At 51.1% G+C, this 15,165-nt stretch overlaps 1 protein-coding gene across 4 annotated transcripts in view; it reads left to right on the forward strand.

The window, feature by feature from the left end:
• Window positions 1-3,305: 3,305 nt before the first annotated feature.
• SIX4 (SIX homeobox 4) overlaps window positions 3,306-15,165 on the forward strand; it is a 41,944-nt gene continuing 30,084 nt past the window's right edge. For 3 of the 4 annotated variants that reach the window (XR_012231336.1, XM_073571126.1, XM_073571136.1), the window contains exons 1-2: window positions 3,306-4,196; window positions 11,826-12,490. Coding sequence is in view for 3 of the 4 variants with exons in the window: in XM_073571126.1 (XP_073427227.1) it covers window positions 3,487-4,196; window positions 11,826-12,490 (1,375 nt within the window). In the remaining variant the exon portion in view is untranslated. The remainder of the gene's footprint in view (window positions 4,197-11,825; window positions 12,491-15,165) is intronic. The other variant, XM_073571147.1, reaches the window with a different exon arrangement.

Genomic DNA, 15,165 nt, shown 5'->3' on the forward strand with positions numbered 1-15,165 from the left:
GGGGGGGGGGGGTGAGGGGGACCATGGATGGGGGGGGTGAGGGGGACCATGGATGGGGGGGGGGGGGGTGAGGGGGACCATGGATGGGGGGGGTGAGGGGGACCATGGATGGGGGGGGTGAGGGGGACCATGGATGGGGGGGGGGGGGGTGAGGGGGACCATGGATGGGGGGGGGGGGGTGAGGGGGACCATGGATAGAGCGGGGGGGGGGGGGGTGAGGGGGACCATGGATAGAGGGGGGGGGGGGGGTGAGGGGGACCATGGATAGAGGGGGGGGGGGGGGGTGAGGGGGACCATGGATAGAGCGGGGGGGGGGGGGTGAGGGGGACCATGGATAGAGGGGGGGGGGGGGTGAGGGGGACCATGGATAGAGGGGGGGGGGGGGGTGAGGGGGACCATGGATAGAGGGGGGGGGGTGAGGGGGACCATGGATAGAGGGGGGGGGGGGGGGGTGAGGGGGACCATGTATACCAGGATGGGGGGGGGGGGGTGAAGGGGACCATGTATACCAGGATAGAGGGGGGGTGAGAGGACCATGCATACCAGGATAGGGATGAGGGGGGACCATGTATACCAGGATAGAGGGGGGGGGGGGGTGAGGGGACCATGCATACCAGGATAGAGGGGGGGGGGGGGGGTGAGGGGACCATGCATACCAGGATAGAGGGGGGGGGGTGGGTGAGGGGACCATGCATACCAGGATAGAGGGGGGGGGGGTGGGTGAGGGGACCATGCATACCAGGATAGAGGGGGGGGGGGTGGGTGAGGGGACCATGCATACCAGGATAGAGGGGGGGGGGGTGGGTGAGGGGACCATGCATACCAGGATAGAGGGGGGGGGGTGGGTGAGGGGACCATGCATACCAGGATAGAGGGGGGGGAGGGGAGGAGACCATGCATACCAGGATAGAGGGGGGGAGGGGAGGGGACCATGCATACCAGGATAGAGGGTAGAGGGGGGGGGGTGACCATGCATACCAGGATAGAGGGTAGAGGGGGGGGTGAGAGGACCATGCATACCAGGATAGGGATGAGGGGGGACCATGTATACCAGGATAGAGGGGGGGGGGGTGAGGGGACCATGCATACCAGGATAGAGGGGGGGGGGGGTGAGGGGACAATGCATACCAGGATAGAGGGGGAGTGAGAGGACCATGCATACCAGGATAGGGATGAGGGGGGACCATGCATACCAGGATAGAGGGGTGGGGGGGTGAGGGGACCATGCATACCAGGATAGAGGGGGGGGGGGTGAGGGGACCATGCATACCAGGATAGAGGGTAGAGGGGGTGAGAGGACCATGCATACCAGGATAGGGATGAGGGGGGACCATGTATACCAGGATAGAGGGGGGGGGGGGTGAGGGGACCATGCATACCAGGATAGAGGGGGGGGGTGGTGAGAGGACCATGCATACCAGGATAGAGGGGGGGGGGTGAGGGGACAATGCATACCAGGATAGAGGGGGGGTGAGAGGACCATGCATACCAGGATAGGGATGAGGGGGGACCATGCATACCAGGATAGAGGGGTGGGGGTTGAGGGGACCATGCATACCAGGATAGAGGGTAGAGGGGGGGGGTGAGAGGACCATGCATACCAGGATAGGGATGAGGGGGGACCATGTATACCAGGATAGAGGGGTGAGGGGACCATGCATATCAGGATGGGGGGGTAAGAGGACCATGCATTCCAGGATTGGGGGTGTGTGAGAGGACCATGCATACTAGGATAGGGGGGTGAGGGGTTCCATGAATTCCAGGATAGGGATGAGGGGGGTACCATGCATACCAGGATGAGGAATGGAGTGCCATGCATTGGGGAACCATACATACCAGAATAGGGATGACTGGTACCATGCATACCATTATAGGGATGAGTGGGCCATACATACCAGGATGGATGAGGGGTACCATGCATAGCAGGATAGGGAGGAGGGGGCCATACATACCAGGATAGGAGGGGGCAGCATATACCAGGATGGGAGATCATATACCAATAAAAATGTTCGCCACTCGGGCATAGAACAGGCTCATAGCTAGTGTGTATGTGTATATAATATATATATATTATAAACAATTTTGCTAAAAAGTAAGCCAATGGAGTCAGAGCAGTAAGGTGAAGCTCCAGGGCCCCATAAATCCTGTGCCTTTGGGGGGGGGGGTTTGGGCACACTTTCGTCTGCACCCATCCATGCTCCTGAGTTATATTGTCCTGTCTATGTTGACTCAGTCAGCCCCGGGAGCTGTAAAAACTGGAGGACAAGCTCGGGCCAGGTGGAGGACGGGCTCACGGCGGGCTCTGGCCAGGTGGAGGACGGGCTCACGGCGGGCTCTGGCCAGGTGGAGGACGGGCTCACGGCGGGCTCTGGCCAGGTGGAGGACGGGCTCACGGCGGGCTCTGGCCAGGTGGAGGACGGGCTCACGGCGGGCTCTGGCCAGGTGGAGGACGGGCTCACGGCGGGCTCTGGCCAGGTGGAGGACGGGCTCACGGCGGGCTCTGGCCAGGTGGAGGACGGGCTCACGGCGGGCTCGGGCCAGGTGGAGGACGGGCTCACGGCGGGCTCGGGCCAGGTGGAGGACGGGCTCACGGCGGGCTCGGGCCAGGTGGAGGACGGGCTCACGGCGGGCTCGGGCCAGGTGGAGGACGGGCTCACGGCGGGCTCGGGCCAGGTGGAGGACGGGCTCACGGCGGGCTCGGGCCAGGTGGAGGACGGGCTCACGGCGGGCTCGGGCCAGGTGGAGGACGGGCTCACGGCGGGCTCGGGCCAGGTGGAGGACGGGCTCACGGCGGGCTCTGGCCAGGTGGAGGACGGGCTCGGGCCAGGTGGAGGACGGGCCAGGTGGAGGACGGGCTCACGGCGGGCTCGGGCCAGGTGGAGGACGGGCTCACGGCAGGATACGGCCAGGCTCACGGCGGGCTCGGGCCAGGTGGAGGACGGGCTCACGGCAGGATACGGCCAGGTGGAGGACGGGCTCACGGCGGGCTCGGGCCAGGTGGAGGACGGGCTCACGGCAGGATACGGCCAGGTGGAGGACGGGCTCACGGCGGGCTCGGGCCAGGTGGAGGACGGGCTCACGGCGGGCTCGGGCCAGGTGGAGGACGGGCTCACGGCGGGCTGGGGCCAGGTGGAGGACAGGCTCACGGCAGGATTCGGCCAGGTACAAGCCAGGTGGAGGACGGGCTCGGTGCAGCCTGACCGTACTACTACCTAGGTGGAAGGGGGAGCGAGCGCCGTGAGTGACGGTTGCCGCGGTAACGGCCGGTCTTCCACTCCGGAGTCCCCGCCCACCTCGTTCCCCCAATGGCTCTCCCCGCTCCAGGCCAGGACGTTCCTGGCAGTTTGTGCAGTAGTGTAGTAGTCACATTGCTGCGATCCGTTTACACTTCAGGGGAGGGGGGAAGTAATGATCGCTGCGTGGCCGATGGAAACCTGATCAGACGGGAGGGGTGGACTTTTTTTTTTTAACAGAAGGGGGGAAAAAATGTCTTCCCCTTCCAACGGGATCCCAAATGTAATAGAGATCAAGCAGGAAGATGTCTTGGACGCGGCTCCCTTCTCTATGGAGCATGCACACCAGCCCGGGACAGAGGACGGGATCAAGAGCGAACTTGTGATCGGCGGCGGCGGGGCGGCCCCGTACACCCTCGCCTTCTCCCCGGAGCATGTCGCCTGCGTGTGCGAGGCTCTGCAGCAAGGCGGGGACCTGGACAGGCTGGCCCGGTTCCTGTGGTCGCTTCCCCAGAGTGACCTGCTACGTGGCAATGAGAGTATCCTGAAAGCCCGGGCGCTGGTCGCCTTCCACCAGGGCCGGTACCCGGAGCTCTTCTCGGTGCTGGAGAGCCATAACTTCGAGCCGTCCAACCACGCCGTGCTGCAGGACCTCTGGTACAAGGCTCGGTACAACGAGGCGGAGAAGGCCCGCGGGAGAGCGCTGGGGGCGGTGGACAAGTACCGGCTGCGGAGGAAGTTCCCGCTGCCCCGGACCATCTGGGACGGAGAGGAGACCGTCTACTGCTTCAAGGAGAAGTCCCGCAACGCGCTCAAGGAGCTGTACAAGCACAACCGCTACCCGTCCCCCGCCGCCAAGCGGAACCTGGCCAAGATCACCGGCCTGTCCCTCACCCAGGTCAGCAACTGGTTCAAGAACCGGCGGCAGCGCGACCGCAACCCGTCCGAGGCGCAGTCCAAGAGGTGAGCACGGAACTCCTCCATTGTGCCTGCTGCAATATGGCGCTGCCACCAACTTTTCTCCATTCTAGCAAGCTTCCTCTAGTGAGTCCAGGAATACCGATACAAACTGCACCAATCTCCCGGGGATCTAAGGCTGTGTGCACACGCTGCGGATTATGTGCGGATTCATCCGCGCGGATTTTGTAAAATCCGCAGGTGAAACCGCAGGTCAAAAGACCTGCGGTTTTACCTGCGGATTGCTCTGCGGTTTTGCCCTGCGGTTTTTCATCTCCTCAATGGAGGAGATGGCAAACCGCAGGAGAATCCGCAGAAAGAATTGACATGTCAATTCTTTCTGCGGATTGAAAACCGCAGATAATCCGCGTGGAAAATTCCGCACCGTCTGCTCTGCGGTTTTTGATTCCCATAGGGAATCATGGTACTGTACACCGCAGCAAAAACTGCTGCGGGTCCGCAGCGGCCAAAACCGCTGCGGAACCGCAGCAAAATCCGCAGCGTGTGCACACAGCCTAAGGCTGTGTGCACACGCTGCGGATTATGTGCGGATTCATCCGCGCAGATTTTGTAAAATCCGCAGGTGAAACCGCAGGTCAAAAGACCTGCGGATTGCTCTGCGGTTTTGCCCTGCGGTTTTTCATCTCCTCAATGGAGGAGATGGCAAACCGCAGGAGAATCCGCAGAAAGAATTGACATGTCAATTCTTTCTGCGGATTGAAAACCGCAGATAATCCGCGCGGAAAATTCCGCACCGTCTGCACTGCGGTTTTTGATTCCCATAGGGAATCATGGTACTGTACACCGCAGCTAAAACTGTTGCGGGTCCGCAGCAGCCAAAACCGCTGCGGAACCGCAGCAAAATCCGCAGCGTGTGCACACAGCCTAAGGCTGAGTGCAGACGGAGTTTTGAGCCCTGCGGATTTTTCCGTGCAGAATGGAAGAAAACCGCAGGTCAAATGACCTGCATTTTTCCTGCGGATTTCTTCCATTTTTCACGCGGTTTTCGTGCGGTTCTCCCCCTGCGGATTTGGTAACAGGGGAGATAGAAAACCGCACAAAAGAATTAACATGCTGCGGATTTTGTACCGCAGGAAAACCGCGCGGAAAAATCCGCAGCGTCTGCACAGCGTTTTTTTTTTTCCATTCATTTTAAAGGTACTGTACATCACAATGCGGATATGCAGCGTTTCTGCGCGGTAAAATCCGCTGCGGAAACGCTGCATATCTGCATCGTGTGCACATGGCCTAACACTGGTGCATGTGGGTCATTTAGAAAGGGGAGTGTCACAAGGAAAGGTTATTGGTGCATGTGGGTCATTTATAGGGGGTGGTATCATAAGGAAAGGGTATTGGTGCATGTGGGTCATTTATCGAGGGTGGTATCACAAGGGAAGGTTATTGGTGCATGTGGGTCATTTATAGGGGGAGGTATAACAAGGAAAGGTTATTGGTGCATGTGGGTCATTTATAGGGGGTGGTATCACAAGGAAAGGGTATTGGTGCATGTGGGTCATTTATCGAGGGTGGTATCACAAGGAAAGGTTATTGGTGCATGTGGGTCATTTATAGGGGGAGGTATCACAAGGAAAGGTTATTGGTGCATGTGGGTCATTTATAGGGGGAGGTATCACAAGGAAAGGTTATTTGTGCATGTGGGTCATTTATCGAGGGTGGTATCACAAGGAAAGGTTATTGGTGCATGTGGGTCATTTATAGGGGGAGGTATAACAAGGAAAGGCTATGGCACATGTGGGTCATTTATAGGGGGTGGTATCACAAGGAAAGGTTGTTGGTGCATGTGGGTCATTTATAGGGGGTGGTATCACAAGGAAAGGTTGTTGGTGCATGTGGGTCATTTATAGGGGGTGGTATCACAAGGAAAGGTTGTTGGTGCATGTGGGTCATTTATGGGGGGTGGTATCACAAGGAAAGCCTATTGGCGCATGTGGGTCATTTATAGGGGGCGGTATAACAAGGAAAGGCTATGGCACATGTGGGTCATTTATGGGGTGGTATCACAAGGAAAGGCTATTGGCGCATGTGGGTCATTTATGGGGTGTGGTATCACAAGGAAAGGTTATTGGTGCATGTGGGTCATTTATGGGAGGTGATAACACAAGGAAAGGTTATTGGTGCATGTGGGTCATTTATGGGAGGTGATAACACAAGGAAAGGGTATTGGTGCATGTGGGTCATTTATAGGGGGTGGTATCACAAGGAAAGGGTATTGGTGCATGTGGGTCATTTATCGAGGGTGGTATCACAAGGAAAGGTTATTGGTGCATGTGGGTCATTTATGGGAGGTGATAACACAAGGAAAGGTTATTGGTGCATGTGGGTCATTTATGGGAGGTGATAACACAAGGAAAGGGTATTGGTGCATGGCATGTGGGTCATTTATGGGAGGTGATAACACAAGGAAAGGGTATTGGTGCATGTGGGTCATTTATAGGGGGTGGTATCACAATTAAAGGGTATTGGTGCATGTGGGTCATTTATAGGGGGTGGTATCACAAGGAAAGGGTATTGGTGCATGTGGGTCATTTATCGGGGGTGGTATCACAAGGAAAGGGTATTGGTGCATGTGGGTCATTTATCGAGGGTGGTATCACAAGGAAAGGTTATTGGTGCATGTGGGTCATTTATGGGAGGTGATAACACAAGGAAAGGTTATTGGTGCATGTGGATCATTTATGGGAGGTGATAACACAAGGAAAGGGTATTGGTGCATGTGGGTCATTTATAGGGGGTGGTATCACAAGGAAAGGGTATTGGTGCATGTGGGTCATTTATAGGGGGAGGTATAATAAGGAAAGGCTATGGCACATGTGGGTCATTTATAGGGGGTGGTATCACAAGGAAAGGTTGTTGGTGCATGTGGGTCATTTATAGGGGTGGTATCACAAGGAAAGGTTGTTGGTGCATGTGGGTCATTTATGGGGGGTGGTATCACAAGGAAATGTTATTTGTGTATGTGGGTCATTTATGGGGGGTGGTATCACAAGGAAAGGTTATTGGTGCATGTGGGTCATTTATGGGAGGTGATAACACAAGGAAAGGTTATTGGTGCATGTGTGTCATTTATGGGGGGGTAATACCTAAGGAAAAGCTATTGGTGCATGTTTGTCACTTATGGGGGGTATCACAAGGAAAAGCTATTGGTGCATGTGGGTCACTTATGGGGGGTATCACAAGGAAAAGCTATTGGTGCATGTGGGTCACTTATGGGGGGGGGGGGAGTTATACCATAAGGAAAAACTATTGATGCATGTGGGTCATTTATGGGGGGTTATAACACAAAGGAAAGTTCTGGAGAAATATAATGGCGCATGATGGGCATTTATGGAAAGGGTGGTGGTATCACAAGGGAAAGTTCTGGGGGGCGTTTTGCCTTTGTCCTAGCAGATCTGAAATTGGTTACTGGGCAGATTGGGGGAAATCTATTGGTGACTATTGATTGTTTTAATGTTAAACTTGACAGAGTGAATGATTGACTATAATGTGATCCCTGGGAGCATGGCAGATCAGGAGCATGGCAGATCAGGCGGCAGTGTTTTGAAACCTGATTCTAAACTCCTTCAGCTCAGGTTTCATTGTAATCCTAGCTGGGAGACTCCTGGGCCCTTTGATCGGCTCCTTTGCATTGTCCCTTTCTCTGATCTTGCTGTCACCCTGCTTTCTGCAGCTGCGTACCCCTTCCCGGTAAGGTCTGGGGCTTAGGTAAGGCTTGGTACTTTTCCCTCTTGCACTGGGTTTAGATTATCCGCAAGGCGCTTCTTCTGCTAAAATAAATCACTTCTGCAGGGAAGGAGGGGCGGCTGGTTTTCAGCCAGAGGGGGCTGAGATTGCTGGAAGCCCCTGGAAGCACAGGAGAGTGTTAGAACAGATGTGAGCTTGTTCCCCTTAGCTGCCACTCAGTTGTTTTTTTTGCGGAGAGGGGGATCCAGGGGGCTTCACAAATGCACTTTTAACACCTTCATGATACTTCGAATCCTTTTGTTATGTGGAAGTTGTCTTCCTTTCTTTTTAAGGAAACTTTTGAGCACCAAATGGCAAGCACTAGCTATGGAGCCACAAGTCCCAGCAGGCCAGGAAACTTTGCCGAGCTTTATTCCGTTACCACCAGGTTTATTCCAAAATAACCTATTGGTATGTCTTTGGGTTGAGGGTGGAAACCCCCACAAACATAGGATTTAATTTTTTCCTATCCCCAGGAGACAAGTAGTATCTGGCAGCTGCTGATCTCTGCTGAAATGACACACAGGTTCAGCCCGGCTGTGCTCAAGAACGGTCATCTGGAGTAATGGGCCAGCCGTGATCCTGGGCCGCTGCCCGGCTTACTCTTATGCTTGGGAGCAAGGTCCAGGGTTGTCGCATAGTCTGGGATGGCGTGGAGGCTTTGCAGGGGTTAGATTCTTGTCTTCCCTTATCTCCAGGTCTGTGACTGGTTTGGCCTGCCAGGTGGAGGTGACCTGTGCTAGAACGCTCAGCCCTTCCCTGTTCTGTCTCTTTACGCCTCCCTTTTGCAGAACCTAATGAGTGAAGTTGCCCGGAGGTGTTTTTTTTTTTTTTCTTGTAAGGCGCGTACAATACTGAACTAATACGGTGTGTCGTATTTGCAGAACGATCTGGTGGTTTGCATATTTGTAGATAGCTCTTTAATACTCTACACAGAGGAAAATTCACTCCAAACGCTAAATATAAGAAATTATGATTGCCCTCCCCCGAATCATATGTAGGGGAGGTCACGTGGGAAAGCAGACACTATTTTAACTTAGATTCATATCCCCCTTTATCTTGATTTGGTTTATAAAAGGTTAGTTTTCACTTTAAGCTGTGGGGTCACTCACGAGCTGTTGTTAGCCAGTTTTTCTTGTTTTATTGGTGCCTTTTTCTCCCTTCTGATTGGAGGATTGGAAGTTGTTCACAAAAATTTTCAGTATAAATAAAGAGGTTTTGTCAGTTCTCACTCTGTGAGGTAAAAAGAAATTTCCCTCCCCTTTATATTTCTTGTCACGATGTATTATTTGAGGGGAAAGTCACCCCGGTGTCTGGGTGGACTGGTGGATTGGTGGTTCATATTTATTGGTACTGGATATTTTTAAGTATTTGGTATTTATTATGAACCTTTTATGTCACCCTAAATAAACATCGCGGCCATTATTAATCCATAATTCTGGTGTCTAAGTCATTTATTTATTTATCAGTTAAAATTGTAATATTCATCGAATGTGTTTTGTTTTCCCATGAATCCTTTTCATTTCCACTGGTGGCCAAAGCAGCTAAGATATTGGGGGCCAAGACGGGTGGGGGGATGGGGAGTCCAAAGCAAGTGCTGCGTACTAGGGACGTGTGTGAATACAGCCAGACACCCTCTATACAGCTGCTCTGAGCGCACAGTCTGAGACGTCCATGGGATCAGGTTCTGTATGTCACATGTCATAAATATAAGGGGGGTTAGAGATTTTCACCAGGGCTGTGGAATCGGTAAGCCAAACCTCCAACTCAATTTCCTTGGCTCAGACTCCACGACTCCAACTCCACAGCCCTGCCAGGGGCTGTGGCGTCTGTAAGCAAAACCTCTGACTCCTCAATTTCCATGGCTCTGACTCCATGACTCCAACTCCACAGCCCTGCCAGGGGCTGTGGCGTCTGTAAGCAAAACCTCCGACTCCTCAATTTCCATGGCTCAGACTCCATGACTCCAACTCCACAGCCCTGCCAGGGGCTGTGGCGTCTGTAAGCAAAACCTCCGACTCCTCAATTTCCATGGCTCAGACTCCACGACTTCAACTCTACAGCCCTGCCAGGGGCTGTGGCGTCTGTAAGCAAAACCTCCAACTCTGACTCCTCAATTTCCATGGCTCCGACTCCACCAAAATGGGCTCTGACTCCACAACCCTGATTTTCACAGTTGACTGCTTTTATTGACCGTTAGTTATGTACCAGCTGTTACCAAGCTTTAGAAACTTCGCCCCTGGACTGGTAAAAGTGGCTGCAAAGGTGTGGAGGGTTTTGGCTATGCCCAGTTAGAACTAGCGTTCTAGACGTGAGCAGTGACTCAGTTGTTGGCCGATACACCACTGTGCTGTGGAAGTATTTTCACGTTCGCCACGGCCACTTTTGACCTGAATCATATAAGGGTTCGATCTGGTCACTTGCCCCCGTAATTGGGTCAGAAATTGTGGTAGTAATACAGATCAATAACTCAACCTAAACGTGCAGTCTCTATAAAGTACGTTATCATTGAAAAAAGACCTAAAAATGGATTTTTATTAATACGGATCAGAAATCCGGCCACGTAAATCGGCTCCGACAACGTGAAACGTAAAAGAAAAACCGTCTTTGCCACATTTATGCTTGGCACCCAGTTGGCACTACGTACAGACGTGAAAGATGCTATTGTGGAATTCTGTATGATACCATAGTCCTTGTCAATGGTTTAGAGGAAAAAATGGATGTGATTATATTTTTACTTTTTTTTTTTTTATGGCATCTGACTGGCACTTCCCCCCCATTAGTAGGTATCTGTCAGGATGATTTTACTACTGAAACTATCTGTATGGCTGTACAACAGTAAGAAACCATACTTATCTTGTAGTAATATGATGTGCCAGTGCTGAGAAATCAGGCTTTAAAGCCACATGCAAATTAGCCTGAAAGTGCACCAAGGGCATGTAAAGCTGGAGTACATGGACACACCCACAGTGCACTTTCTGGCTGATTTGCACTTGATCTCAGTTTCTCAGCACTGCCACGTTGGATTGCTGCAAATCAGGTATATATTATTATATCTCTAGTAGTAAATTCGTCCTGAACTTGGTTGATCGTTCCTGAAAAATTATGGAGCAGGCCTGTTTCCATATACCCGCCATTGTATATGTCATAGATCAATCCTTTACAGCTTGTGAAATATTCATGGGCTTAAGTGTGCAGCTATGCCTCTCCTTCAGATATGACCACCCCACTGGAAACTCGTGCATTTTATCGAGGCCTTTAATTGTCCGGGCGCAGGCATGTGCTGCAGCGCAATTTTTGTCTTTTGGGGGTGGGGAATGCTTGATGGATGGGCAAACGTAGACAGGTAACATTCCTTGGGTTTTCTAAATGACTGCTTTCTGGTCAGTAACACCTCCCCCACTGCTCTGCCACTCTTCCTCATACATTAGCACCTTTGGGGCATTCTAGCTTATTTAAGGCCTTCTGTGAATTGCCTGCCTGTGAGATCAGGAAGGATATAATTAAGGTCACCCCTCACTTCAGTGGCTGGATAGTAATTACATGCTCCAAAATGTCCTATTTTCTGCAGTTGGAGAAAGCTGGGTTCATGTTATGTTCCTGTTTATGTGCCCTTTTATTCTCCTTGGTTCCATATTTGTTTTTCTGCATAACAATAGGTGTTCCTTTACAAACGCCACCACTCCATTACCATATATTTGCCGAATGACCCTTCTGTGTTTGCTCCTTGCCACTTCACACAAGCTGAAGTGTCCATTAGTCTCCTCACAAGAGGTTTCCCTGAACCTCTCGTCTGCTCAAAAATAATGCCGTCAAGTAGTGTCACTTCCATTTCCACTGCGATTTTTGTTAATGTTTTCTCTTGTTTTGTGTTCTTTACTTTTGCCTCTTTAGTGAGTCGGATGGAAACCACAGCACTGAAGACGAATCGAGCAAAGGTCAAGACGACCTGTCTCCACATCCTCTTCCCAACTCAGATGGTATCTCCAACATAAGCCTTCCTGCGCACGCCGATACCGTGTATATGCAGCACATTGGGAATAAGATCTCCTTAGGCTCTTCTGGAGTTCTGTTAAATGGAAGTTTGGTATCGTCCAATACTTCGCCCGTTTTCTTAAACGGGGGCTCATTTATCCAGGGACCCAACGGCGTGCTTCTTAATGGTTTAAGCGTGGCAAATTCGCAAACGGTGACGATAAATTCTCCAAAAGTGGCCTCCACCATTGTAAGCAATGGTGCTCTGAACTCCGACATCTTGGTGTCCTCCCCTGAGGAAGTCAAGGTTCTTCAAGCTGGTTTGACAGATTCTTCCTCGTCGTACACTACAAATATACAGCCTTCTTTCCCAGGGTTAATACCTGCTACAGAAGTCAAGACTGAGACTATCCAGCCTGCTGCTGTTTCTCAAGATGGCGGAACAGTTGTTACATTTACCACTCCCATACAAATAAACCCGTACGGCATTGTCCAGATACCCAATTCAGGAACAAGCGCTCAGCTCATTAATGGAAGTATTGGATTCTCCACACTCCAGCTGCCTTCAGTTGCAGTTTCCCAAGGTAAATGACATGTATAGATGGGAGAATTTGGGCATTGTTTTTTTTTAAATGTTTCTTGGATTTTGATACCAAAACTTGAATCCGTCTACCACAGAGAACCTTGCGTTCTACAGGGTTATCCATTTTATTAATAATAATAATAATAAATTTTATTTCTATAGCGCCGACATATTCCGCAGCACTTTACATTTCAGAGGGGATTTGTACAGACAATAGACATTACAGCATAACAATAATCACATACTGTAGATTATAACAAATACCAAGAGGAGTGAGGGCCCTGCTCGCAAGCTTACAGTCTATGAGGAAAGAGGTAGACACGAAAGGTGGGTGGTAACAGTTGCCCTGATTGTATGGACCAGCCATAATGTTAAGTGTGTATCAGTACAGACACAGAGGGCTAATGGATGCATAAAGCATGTGGGAACATGATGCGGGAAATCTGGTTATGGTAAAACTTTTGGCTGTGCCACACAGGGATAGATTAGGTTAATGTGTTGAGGCGATAGGCCAGTCTGAATAAATGCGTTTTCAGGGCACGCTTAAAATTGTGGGGATTGGGGACTAATCGTATTGACCTGGGAAGTGCATTCCAAAGAATTGGCGCGGCACGTGTAAAGTCTTGGAGACGGGAGTGGGAGGTTCTGACTATTGAGGATACTAACCTCAGGTCATCAGCAGAACGGAGGGCGCGGGTAGGGTGGTATACTGAAACAAGGGAGGAGATGTAGGGTGGTGCTGAGCTATGGAGGGCTTTGTGGGTGAGGGTAATAAGTTTATACTGAATTCTGGAGTGGATGGGTAGCCAGTGTAATGACTGGCACAAGGTAGAGGCATCAGTGTAACGATTGGTGAGGAATATGATCCTGGCTGCATCATTCAACACAGATTGGAGAGGGGAGAGTTTGGTAAGAGGGATACCGATTAGAAGAGAGTTACAATAGTCGAGACGAGAATGAATAAGAGAAACAGTAAGAGTTTTTGCAGAGTCCAAAGTAAGAAAAGGTCGAATTCTAGAAATGTTTTTGAGGTGCAGATGACAAGAGCGAGCCAGTGATCGAATGTGGGGGGCAAATGAAAGCTCGGAATCAAGTATGACCCCAAGACAGCGGGCCTGTTGCTGGGGAGTAATAGTGGAGCCACCCACAGAAATAGCAATGTCGGGTATAGGTACATTAGTAGAGGGAGGAAACACCAGGAGTTCAGTTTTTGACAGGTTCAGTTTCAGATATAGTGAGGACATGATATTAGACACAGCGTTTAGACAATCGCCGGTGTTTTCTAGAAAGGCTGGCGTGATGTCAAGAGAAGAAGCGTATAATTGGGTGTCATCAGCATAGAGATGGTACTGGAACCCAAATCTACTGATTGTTTGACCAATAGGGGCAGTGTACAAGGAGAAGAGGAGGGGGCCTAGAACCGATCCTTGGGGGACCCCAACAGTAAGGGGAAGGTGAGAGGAGGAGGAACCGGCAAAAGATACAGTAAAGGAGCGGTCAGAGAGATAGGAGGAGAACCAGGAGAGAACGGGGTCCTTGAGGCCAATGGAACGGAGCATAGTGTGGAGAAGCTGATGATCCACAGTGTCGAATGCTGCAGAGAGATCCAAGAGAATTAGCATGGAGTAATGACCATTTGATTTAGCTGTTAGCAGATCATTAGAGACTTTAGTGAGGGCAGTTTCAGTGGAGTGTAAAGAGCGGAAACCGGATTGGAGAGGGTCGAGAACAGAGTTTTCTGAGAGATAGCGGATAAGACGGGAGTGGACCAGGCGTTCCAGGAGTTTAGAGATGAAGGGAAGATTAGAGACAGGTCTATAGTTAGCGGCACAGTTTTGGTCGAGGGATGGTTTTTTAAGTAGTGGATGTATGATGGCATGCTTAAATGAGGAGGGAAAAATACCAGAAGAGAGAGAGAGGTTAAATATTTTAGTTAGGTGAGGGGTGACAATAGGGGAAAGGGACTGGAGGAGATGTGACGGAAATGGGTCACTGGTGCAAGTAGTTGGGCGAGAAGATGCAAGGAGCCTGCTTACTTCTTCTTCTGTGACTGGTTCAAAATCAGAGTGAGCTAGATACAGTGGGGGAGGGAGGACAGTGCGTGGTATGAGGTGATTGGGAGATAATTTCCTGTCGAATCTGGTCAATTTTTTCTTTGAAGTAATTGGCCAGATCGTCAGCTCTGAGCTCTGTGGTTGGGGCCTGTACTCTTGGATTGAGTAGAGAATGAAAAGTGTCAAAGAGATGTTTTGGGTTATTTGACAGTGAGGTGATGAGGGTGTTGAAATAGGTTTGTTTGGAGAGGTGAAGGGCAGTGTTATATGTTCTAAGCATAAACTTAAAATGTATGAAATCTTCGTGTAGATTGGATTTTCTCCACAGACGTCGGCGCACCTGGAGCACCGCTGCAGGAAACGTGTTTGCACCGTGTGCCAGGGTTGTCGCCGTCTGCGTTGTGGTGTTCTATTTATAGTGGGTGCAAATTCATCCAGGGCACTTTGAAGTGTTTCATTGTAATGCTTCAATGCAGAATCAGGACATGAGAGGGAGGAGATAGGGGCCAATGAAGACTGCAAGTTCTTCATAAGTTTCTGGGTGTTAATGGCCTGTATGTTTCTATAATCTATATATCTATAATCTATATATCCATTTTGTATGAATTAAAAAAAAATATAT

This window comes from Dendrobates tinctorius, unplaced genomic scaffold, assembly GCF_039654945.1.
Source record: "Dendrobates tinctorius isolate UK_male_01 unplaced genomic scaffold, ASM3965494v1 ptg000006l, whole genome shotgun sequence".
Lineage (NCBI taxonomy): Eukaryota > Metazoa > Chordata > Amphibia > Anura > Dendrobatidae > Dendrobates > Dendrobates tinctorius.